The 11,793-nt window shown below is 29.7% G+C and overlaps 1 protein-coding gene across 1 annotated transcript; it reads left to right on the top strand.

The window, feature by feature from the left end:
- The first annotated feature begins 3,269 nt into the window (after positions 1-3,269).
- On the top strand, positions 3,270-6,765 carry LOC123294658. Its single transcript, XM_044875760.1, has 2 exons — positions 3,270-3,463; positions 6,370-6,765. Exons 1-2 carry the CDS (start codon positions 3,404-3,406, stop codon positions 6,724-6,726), a joined length of 417 nt encoding a protein of 138 aa, XP_044731695.1. The 5' UTR covers positions 3,270-3,403; the 3' UTR covers positions 6,727-6,765.
- Positions 6,766-11,793: the final 5,028 nt, after the last annotated feature.

Below are 11,793 nucleotides of genomic sequence, written 5' to 3'. Positions count from 1 at the left end.
TTTTTGGTTTATTTATAATTACCAAAATTTGTTAAACTGTATCCAGAGTGCAAATTGTATTGCCAAAATTAGTTATAAGATTCAATAACTAAGTGTAAGTAAGATAAATTTTTTTCAACTTAAGAAGATATTCTATTTAGGCTTAAGATTTTCAAAAGGTATAAAAAAAAAACGGAAAAAATTTTCCCAGTAAAATGTGCAATCGCATATTTCACACAATTTTAATGTACCAAATTTCAATTTGTTATCTTTTTCCATTCTTGATAGATACCGGATGTTTCTGCCAAAAATTTCCAATTTTGAGTGTTTCATTATAAACTTCTAATCAATTTTTCTTCTCTAATCTTAATCATTTTGTTTCATTTCGTTTCTTATCGTTTCGTATATTTTAACAGACCTTTTCATTTTAAAAAGTGACTAGCTTTTGTTTGAAAGTTTGTTAAAAAACTAATGTGATAAAATGAATAACTATTATCTTGTAACTATTGCTGTCTGTCCGAAACAATAATGAACCGTAATTCAAATGAAAAGGTATATTGTAGAGTTCGAAAATTTATAAAAATACTCGAGATAGGAAATTTATAGGGAAAATATTTTGCTCGGTATATTTTGTTACCATCATTATTCTACATTATTTTCCTCAAAACAAGGGTTTATAGGATCAAAAAAGAGAAAAAAGAACTTTTAATTCTAAATGGCAGCGATGTAAAAACATATAGTTAAGTAGAAGTGAAAATTGGCCGACTGAAATTAAAAATTTAAGCAAAAACAACTTTAAAACGAAATTTTATTGATCAAAGTAACTAAAAAGAAAAAAATTAATGCAAATTAATTGAAAACTGGTGCCGCTTACTTTTTTCTTTCATCTTAAATATTAAGACGTCTAAAAAAAAAAGCATAATTTTTTAGGGCATTTTGTTAAATTAAAGCTTACCTTTGGAAGATGTTTTATTATATTATAAATTACTTACCATAAGTAAAAAATATTTAATTTCTTGACTCAAAAATGAAAGAAATCATTTTATTATTAAATACTTTCCTATGAAAATGAAGAATATCGAATTAATAAACAATATGGGTTTACTTTACTTAAAATGTAATCCGAAGATTATGAATTTAATTCATCTGCTTGAGTTTTAATATCGAAATAAGTCTCGCTATTGTATGTAGAAATAAATCTAAAATACTTTTTAATTTGACAAAATGATATTCAGCATGTAAGTAATTTATTTTCTTATGAATCAAATTATCTACCAATTTTTTATATTAGAGTGAAAATAATGAATGAGAAAATTAACCGTAATTATAAAATTTGAATAAATTATCTAGAACTAATGCATATAACTAGCACCATACTATATAATTAACTTATTTGTTAGTCACACATTCTGCATAAAGTAATGAAGTTCATAATGTCATTTTGGTACAAAATAGATTAAAATCTCTATCCATAGTTCACGCTACATTCATTAATTTTTTATGAACTGTGCAATGTATTCTTCATATTTGTTTTTCCACGAATAGTTATTAAGCAAATAAAGTATAAACTAATAATTTACCGGGCCATTCAAAATTAAATTTGACGGTATCATATTTGGTAGACAACGTTGAATATCTTCTTAAACATGTTTGAGCGCGGTATCTAATATTAAATTTTGGAAATTTAAAGATGGATTACCGATATTTTAAAGATTTATGTAAAAATAAACTTAATTGAAAAGAGTTATAAATGGATTTCATTAAAAGATGTTAGTTAGTCCATAAAATATGTTGAAAAAAAACCGCTTTTGAATATTTATATATTTTTTTGTTAAGTTGGAATTTCCGGTACTTAACTTTTACTTACTAAAAGCGGAAACTTTTTATTAAATAGACACGATTTGTGTAGTTAAAAAAATATTTTATTTCTTTATTTTCATTTTCAAGCTTTTATGTTTCGGAAAGTAAGCTTAGTAGGTTTTAAATTCTTAGTAAAGTAAGTCTTTCTACTTTTTTTCCCATATATAGGATGATCCGTAATGTCTAGAAACTCTAAAAAAATTCGATTCGATTTATTGTTTCTTTCAAAGCAAAATATATCAAGGTACATATGATTTCTCCCGAATGCTCGACACTTTTTGTAAATAAATATGTTTATAATTCTCGGCCTCTTATTTTATATTAAGATAGTTGAGTCACGCAAGCAAAATCTTAAGAAATCTTCAAAACTTTGAATATAAGTAATTAAAAGCCTAATACACACACGCTGTTAAAATTTGAAGACAATTTACTACGCTTAACAGAGATAGTTACAATTAAGAATGACAATTTTAACACACGTACCATGAGATCATGGAAATTTTTCATTATTCACCATTTAGTAGTTTCCATAAAATATTAAATATTACAATTAGAGGATTATTTTTAATGGAGGGGAATATGTGTGTGTATCCATTCTAGTATCTATGTGTATTCATTTCTAGTATATGTGTGAGACAGTATGTGTACAGTAACAGTAAAAAAAAACTTGGTTTATAACCTTAGTTATGTAGATATGTATAGCATGGATAATAATCAATAATTTTTGACTGGACTGTCGGGATACAACTACCTTAATAATGTAAAATTACATTAAAATAATAAAAATGAGGCAGTTGGATTATTTTTAACTCATTCTAGCAACAAAATATTTGACCTAAGATACCCTAAAACGAATCAAAGAAGAATAAAATATATTAATAGACAATCTGAATGCGTATATACAGAAATAGTAGGAAATAATCAAAGCTTTAGAAACGTAATCAAAATAGAAAATGCAGTTAACAATATTCTATGAAAAAGGATATGAAACCAAAAGTAAAGTTCTTAAGATTATTCTGCTTTTCGCTGTACTTTCCGTATGCGTTAAAGGTAGGACAACCTTTATATTTGAAAACTCGATAATAGAAAATTAAAATCCTAATATAATTATTTCTTTTTGTTTATTACATACTTTTGAGGAATTCACCAAGTATGGTTTTATTGATACAGCATATATTTACAAAATTTTAGGAATTTCCTTGACCAATAAAAAATTAATAAAATTCATCAATAGATTTTTGGTTCAATTGTTATAAATCATCTTTTCAATTACATACATAATCTAGGTTCCGCATGACCTCACTAATAACATATGTTATAGAAATAAAATGTAATTTACTAGTACAAAAAAAAATTACAACAATTTACATTAAATATTCAGACGAGAGGAGTTTGAAGGTTCTTACATAAAAACTTATTGTCAACAAACATTTTACCTACACTCTTCACCTTTTTAATAACTTATGTTAATTACTTTGCATGTCTTAAAACATTTAATAAGTTGTATAAAATACTCGCAGATCAGTTCGATTATTGCATTGGTAACGAATAGAAGTTATTAATTATGATTAAGTTTATCATTCAAGTGACATTTTTCTTCTGTTTGATCTTTCATTTCACAAATGTAAGTATTTTATTTTATTTACTGTAAATATTAATTTTATTAAAATTTTTATTTTTTATAATTTATTAAAATTTAAAAAATAGACCAAAAAGGTATTTAAATATTTTTTTAAATATGTGATTCAAATTGAAACTCATTGTAGACATCAACAATGAAATATCACCAATGCGAACTGTTAATTGTTAGTTGTTTGGGAATTGTTAGAAGGAAAGCTTTTTAGACTTTAGTGGTATAAATTTTTTTCTTCGGTGAAATAAATAATTTACTATGCAAAACCTTTTAATTCGAATAATTTTTAAAATAAGTGAAAAACAAAACTACTTTAGCAGAGCATGCGCATGTTATTTATACATTCTTGTGAATATAACACTCAGTCGATGAAGTTTTATGTTAATTTAATTAATACGAGTCAGAAATTTGTCTAATATCTGCCAAAACTGTTCAGTTTTCAAAAAAAAATTTCGGGAAAAAGTTTATATGTTCAGAGGAACAACAAAGCTTTTCTAAAAGCTTAGTCGTCCCAAAAAAAAAAGAGCAACAAAAAAGATGAGGATTCGACCGATAAGGACTGGCACCTTATCCACCACAAGATAGAGAGAAACGCCTCTCTTATCCTCAAAGGAGCAGTATAGGGCATACTGCTAGAGAGTTTGTCAGGAATCTTCACAGCCTAACAAATTTAATTGACCAAATTCTAAAAATTCTTAAAAGAAAAGAGCACGTCCTAAAAAAAAAGCGTAAAGCTCCGATACGTTTCAATTCACCTGAGAACTGTCAGATAGCCGTCATCAATTGCTCTTGACGGCAGGATGACTCTTGAAAGGTGAATGGAGGTGGAGTCAAGGATTCTGTTTGAAATTACAGAGTCCCTCAATGATGAAGTAGATTACAACGAAACTGGATGGCATATGGGAGTCAAAGTCATAGAATGTGGCAACAGAAAGTCGCTAGATTTTCTAACGCAAATCATTCGAGACTGAGACGAACTATGTTTCACATAAGAGCAGCATGGAATCCAGCAAGGCTGCTAGTGGCGATAATTAATCTTTATCTCTACTTGGCAGCCACATAGGATTCGATGTTGTACATGATCGAAAAGAGTGTAAACTTGGTTTTAGTCCAAAAACCATAACTTGCCAAAGATAAAATTCGGCAACTAAGGTTAAAGGACTATGTTTTGTGATATACTCTTAAACCAGAGGTAAGAAAAGAGCGTGCATAGTGACCAAAAACATTACCAAACTTATGCTTTTGTCTCAATACAGCACAAACAAACATTCGACTATGGCACCCTGCGTGGATCAAGGTAACATAAAACTGTCCTTGGTCTTCGCATACATGCCATACGAGATGGAGCCACCACCAGGTGAAGTTCAGAACATAGTGCGAGTCATATTGAGGAAACCATACTGTGTGTGGGTAGCACCATAATAAATGAACGAGGTGAGTCAATAATGGATTGTATATTAACTTTTAACAATATGCAATAAGGGAGACGTTTCTAGTTTTCCAAACAGAGGGAGGAGGGAGGTAAATTCCAAGAAACAGATTGGGATAGATTTATGAGGCTTATTATGTAAGGATAATAATATTATGTAAGGGAGGCGGGAGTACTGTTAATAAACGCAGCCGCCTTAAATAGTGCTTTTCAAAAATTCTGCTGTATAAGCCGACCGCGCAAAATACCAAATCTCGGTAGACGCGAATCTAGGGCATCTAAGGAGTGAATCCTGAAGGCTCCATTACAACGCGAGAAAATAGAGGACTGTAAATAGCTAGAATAAGTACAGAACTTGTTTCAATTAATACAAATGAAAGGCTAGGGAAAGGAAACTATGAAGACTCGTCAAAGGGTCAAAAGAAAACTGTCTCGAAATAATTCGAATCGAAATTCTGCCATAAAAGTGTCCGTATTGGGAACTCAACCCCACTCTTCTCTGTAGTCTGTAGAAGCTCTGACGGTTAAATTTATTGATTGAATAGTTAATTAAAAACTTTAAATTTTTATGGAAACGGTGAAAAATGTATCATATTATTTCTGAATTTTGACTGTATTGTTCCTGACTTTTTTTGTTAAATTAAAAGCAAATTTTCTCTGTGAAGAAATGATGAAAATGAAATAAAATCTAAAACAAATAGAACAAAGATAAGGGCGAGTTGTGATAGACAGACTTGTGATAGGAAACATTAAGGAAGATGGCTGGCTCATCACTTTCCCCGTTCAACGCCTTAAGGAAGGCGATAAATGAATTTATCTCGTTGAAACACAAAGGGGCTTGCTAAACCCATGTGGTTTTTCTCACATTCTGGGTACTGTGGCCCGAAATAAATATAAAACATATGCAATTACTGAAACACAGGAAATATCTTGTATGCAGTATCATCGGCGTAATCATAGGAAATTGTGTATTCGAGATTAACCTATACAAACGTGGAAAATCACCGACGATGATTAATAATTATCTACTATGCCACTGCTTGGTTTTAAAACAAAAGATAATGGGAGACAATTTTCTTAGGGCCCTTACAAGAAGCAGTAGAAAACTATTCAAAAACACGATAAACTTTGCGTGAATCTAGCTAGCAATGCTTCAAGCCAAAGTATTATGAAACAGGTTATTGATTTTGTGGTCATTAGAGTAGCATAATGGACTACAAGTCATTGAGTGAAATATCCGCATTTCAGCGACCTAAACCATTATTATTACCTCTATACTTTAAATATTACCTTCATGCAAAAGTACAATTTCTACGAATATGCAGTTTATAAGCTAGGGAATGACTAGCAGAGGATTCTTAAGACTTCTTTATTTAATCAATTTTTCTTCTTTTTCGAAAATTGGCATCATACATTATTTGTTTTATCATCGTTAATATTGAACTGAAATTTGTATGTTTAATTTTAGGGAAGACCAGCTGAATCTCATATTCAACCAGCGGAAGGACCAACTCGTGCAAAATTTTTATTAGATGCTTTAAGTACCTTTACAAATGCACAAAAAACTGCTGTCAGTGGCTCAAGAGCAGTTGGAGAAGGTATAGATGTAGCGCAAGAAATTTTTGTTGAAAACACAAATTCAATTGTGGGAAATGGTAAAAATGCTATTGATACTGATACAAAAGCAGTTGGAGATTCATTTAAAGCTGCAGCCGATATGGGTGGTCAATTTGCAAACACTGCTGCAGTTCTTTTCTTGTCACTACCCAAGTTTTTCGCTACAAGTGCACAAGCTATGTTTGGAGCTGGTGGTGATAGCAAATAAATAATATTATTTGTGTTAATAAATTGTTTTATCAGTATTTTAATAAAGAAATGTTGTCTTAAAATTGTGTTTGATTTGTTTAAGCTTTGAAGTGGCGGTTACGCAGCTCCTGCAGGTATCCAGATTGTTTGCGTAAGATAATCGCGATTATCGTTATGCAAGTGAAGTTGTTTCTGTGGCTATAAGTGAGATTGTGTCTTTTATTCAATTATTCGACTTCGTTTTGTTTTTATAGTGTCGACAATTCAAAATTAATTTCAATTTGGAATTTTTCGATTGTTATAAGTAAAATGGAAATATTTATCATAACTGCAGATGTAGATCTTAAATGTTATTTCAATTTATTTTGAACACCTTTTTTCATACGCTAATATTTTTTCCATAAGTCTGTATATTTGTGATTGCAAATACTTCTAAGACTTTATTACCAATATAACTCGATTTATATCAACCAACTCGATTTATATGATTGTGTTATTCGATAGTGCATGTGTTATATAAAAATTTATCTACTAAACTATATATCATTTACCATCCTTCTTTCCGGGGCTCTGTTCCAAAATTATAAAAGATAGAACGTTGTAAATTTGCAGATAATTTTGAGTTGTAGATTTATACTGCCTAGTTTAAATCCTTATTATTATAAGGTGGCTAAAACCCGGTTTCAAAAATACCATTTCTACAAATATAGTCTAATCTTAATGGGGAAAAATTTTTAGTCTAGAATTCTAGATATTATCCCTCTTAATACTATCGTGTAGTATATTCAAAATTTTGGAGGATTTCAGAAAAAAATAATTCATTTTGGAATCTACATGTTTGTAGACGAATTTTTACATATAAAATTTTTGGTTCATGTAAAAATTTTGTGCCAACAATAACCAACGTAACCATCCAAAATGAGAATAAAATGTTTTGTGGAACTTGTTTTGGAACATATTTTCTTGTTACATCCTGTAGATATATATCGATACCTCCGCTTTTGTTGGGTAAATTATTATTGGTAACCTTGTTTATTTTACTATCTAATTCTAATCAATAATATTTTTCATAATTTTATAACTCAATGTTCAAAAAATAATTGCTTATTGCACGGAAAGAATTGTATATTAAAATGTATTCTACTGTTCGGTTTTTTGCACAATAATTTATTCGAATTTTAGAATTAAATCAAGTGAAAACAAACAATTGACTAAGTTAATTGTAGAAATACCTTGTATGGACAGTGTTGAGATTACACTGTCACATTACACATACATACATGGCACACTTACATACATGATATTCCCATATAATACAAACTATACAATTTGCGCCCCCATGGGTAAGCAGAGATGTTTACAAAAAAATGTTTCAAACAAAAGTTGTTTATTTTTTTATAAGGAATATTTTTTACACATTAACTTTTGTTCTATCTAAACGGTTTACAAGATGGACCCTACGGACCCAAGATCAATTGGTCCATATGTTGCTCATTTACGAACTCGACCTCACTTTTTATGTCCAGACAGACAGACAGACAGACATATTATATTGATACAAGATCACTCGACGTATCATGTATTGAATAAAACAAGAAGAAAAGAATAAGTAAGCATTTATTAATTTAGTAATTTTGATTAATAATGTCTCCAACGACAGTTTTTAGTATCCGTGAGTGACCGATATTGAAAATCATCCATATAGGTACCAAAAATTTTCCTGAGAAACGGAATCATATCTCTGCTCTAATATGTATTCCTCTTTTTTGCTATCAATTCATGTTTACCATAGGCTGAACTGTCGAATGCTCGCGAACGTTTACTCAACACCTGCAGCACTCCATCTACTAATATTATCTTTTTTTCCTTAAGGTACTCGGTATGTCGAACTAACTGAGCAATACTGACCATTGTTCAGTGAGCAATCAGCTCGGCTAGACGAGACAATGTCAACATCGCAGTCTTAAATATCGTAAATAAAACTATATGGACGCAACACTTTAAATTTTTGTGTATGTTTAATTTTAGGGAAGACCAGAACCGGGTGCAGCGGGAGAAATGGTTGAACATGGGAAAAAAGTTATGGACACCGCAGTCGATTCGGGTCAACAAATGTTAAACAGTGCTACATCTGTTATCATGTCAGCATTCGATTTTTTTAAAAACTCTGCAGAGAGCATGATGGGGTAACATGTTGTGGGTTGCAAGTAAATAATATTAATGGTGTTTGTAAAATTTTTTGTGAAGATTTAAATAAAGAATGTTAACTTAAAATTGATATCACTTATTACTTTAAACATGTATTCCAAATTTCCCTTCGTTATGCTCATGATTTAATTATTCAATCTAATAAGAAAGATTCCTCATGTTCTATATACTCACATCAACGCGACAGTATTAGACAATTTGATCCATTTATTTTCACATTGTAGACATCCCCAAACGTAATTAAGATATTACAAAATTTTAAATTTCGTTTTTCGGGTTGAAAATGGTAACTTTCTATCATTAAGTTAATAAATAATAAATTATTTATTTATTTGTTTAATTAATAAATGTAAGATGGTAAAATAACCCCCCCCCCCCCCCCCATCACTCACAGTCAAATATCGCGTAAAACAATTTTTCTCCAATTATATTGAAATACGCGGATCTGAACTGAAAGAAAACATAATAAAATGTTTAGGGCTTCGGGATAATAAAAATAGCAAAAGGGACCACAAGCCAGCAATTGAAATAACTGCATTTTAGTTTATACGAATCCTTAAACCTATATAACCCAACCTGGCGTGCCGTATTTTTTAAGTCGTTGCTTCCATGCAAAATTCCAATTATTCTAAGATCAAGTTGCTTTCAAGATATGAAACAACATCAAGGAGAATATCTTTAAGATATTGCAGCCGTTATATACATGCTAATTTATTTAGTGTAAACAACAACAAATTTTTTATTTCCGCCAATGCATATGCCACACATTAATTTGTTTATCTTTAATAGTTGACACTCAACTGAATTTTGTATGTTTAATTTAAGGGAAGACCAGCCGAATCACATATTCAACCGGCAGAAGGATCATCTCGTGCAAGATTTCTATTAGATATTTTAGGTACATTTGCTAATGCACAAAATACTGCGGCCAGTGGTACAAGAGCAATTGGTGAAGGTTTAGAAGTAGCGAAAGAAATTATTGTTGAAAACACAAATTCGATTGTGGGGAATAGTAAACAGCACATTGAGACGGTTACAAAGTCAATTGGAGACACATTTAAAGCTGCAGCCGATATGGGTGGTCAATTTGCAAACACTGCTACCGTTCTTATCTTTTCAGTACCCAAGTTTTTGGCTTCGACTGCACAAACCATGTTAGGAGGAGTTAGTGGTTATAAGTAACTAATTTTATTTGTGTTTATAAATTATTTTATCAAGCAAAACGAAGTCTGTTATAAAATACATGTATATTATAAGACCTAATTTATTATTTTAATTACCAATAAATTAAATTCATAATACAAAATATTATTATTAATAAAAAGCATATTACTTTACATTTTAGACTATTTTAGACTTATGTGCACATATCTTTGTTAAGTAATAATGTTCAATAGATTGGAATTTGAAAATGAAAAAAAGCAAATTGTAATGTGTTCCACTTGAAAGATTACTTACCATATAATTCATCATCCTTGATAATGGAAAAACTATTATAATAGATAAAACAATTATAAAAAAACTGCAAATGATTCCACAAAACCTATCCATTACCATTATAAAGGCTTTAAACACGAACTTTAAAGGGGAAAAAATTTTTTTTCTAGGAACAAAAATTCGTTTCAAATAGAGACGGAATATCCATAAGGTAGGCAAGTGCCTACAAGCGCGAGGTTACAAAGGGGCGCGTATGTGGAAGTTTTTAAGCAAACATAAAATTAATAGTGTAATTGTCCTGATTCGATTACAACAGCTTACCATCATAATTTTTTTTGCAAAACAATGTTAAGCTAAAAAATAAAACAATTAGTATTTATTTTAATCATTTTATTGAAAAAATCTTAACAACTCTAAACATTTACTTAATTATTTATTTAAATTAACTACGGCTATGTTTTTTTTTTTTGCGGAATATACAACTAACTGACTGTCCACCAACTTCTTAATGTACAAATATAATTCATCATTTCACAGAAATGATGTCAAAAAATTCATTTTCAACACGCCATAATATATATAGTTTATATAAACACAAATCAGCAGTTTGTTATAACATTACAATTCTTTAAAAGTGTGTGTTAGGAGGATTTTATTTTTAATAAAAAAGGTAAATTCATGGTATACAAAAGAAAAAAATTATTAAGTTTTAAACATAGTTAAAGTTTGGAAAAATAGTCCAAAACTATAAGAATGATAGATAGAATTCATCGAAGTGAGAACATAATTGAAAAACATAGTATTCGAAATATAAGTCTTGATTGGAATGGCGAAAGGCGGTTTTACCCTTGAATAACAAGACATAAACGATGTTAATTAGAAATTATTATCAAAATATAAAAATAGTTCTTATGAACTTTGTGTCATAAACAAATCTTAAATTGAGTAAATCTCATCCCGAATGTATATTTCGAAAACGAAGTAAACATAATTTTTTCTCCAATTTGATGGATTCTATCAACAAATGCGCTATTTTTCCCAAATTGTGTTTTTTACGCGTGAATGTATAGTGTGTTTTTTTACATGTAGTAAATATGGAGAAATTTTTTGGGTGTTTTTCCAAATTTCGTTTCTAGTCTGAGACACAAGACGATAAAAATTTTTAAAAAGTATTTATTTTTCAAATAATTATAAAAAAGATTGGCGGAAGATCTGACGAAGGCAAAGGGCGGCGCTTCTCTTCTCAACATCATGGAAAATTATCTAATTTGGCTCAACATAATAAGCATATTAAAAATAAAATACCATTTTACGTCACATTTATTTAATTCCTTTTAAATCTGTATTCTACGTTTAATTTTTAGGTTATTTATTTAATTGACAATAGTTTCTGCTTCCTCTCAGGCTGATAAGAAATTTCTCATTCGATTTGTTCCACCTT

This window comes from Chrysoperla carnea, chromosome 3 (genome assembly GCF_905475395.1).
Source record: "Chrysoperla carnea chromosome 3, inChrCarn1.1, whole genome shotgun sequence".
NCBI classification, from domain to species: domain Eukaryota; kingdom Metazoa; phylum Arthropoda; class Insecta; order Neuroptera; family Chrysopidae; genus Chrysoperla; species Chrysoperla carnea.
This window is presented reverse-complemented; position numbering and strand designations above follow the sequence as displayed.

Excerpts from the sequence above, each read along its gene's own strand:
- LOC123294658 (XM_044875760.1), top strand. The coding sequence starts at position 3,404 with ATGATTAAGTTTATCATTCAAGTGACATTTTTCTTCTGTTTGATCTTT. Across the intron at positions 3,464-6,369 it reads TGATCTTTCATTTCACAAAT|GGAAGACCAGCTGAATCTCA; the intron begins GTAAGTATTTTA and ends GTTTAATTTTAG.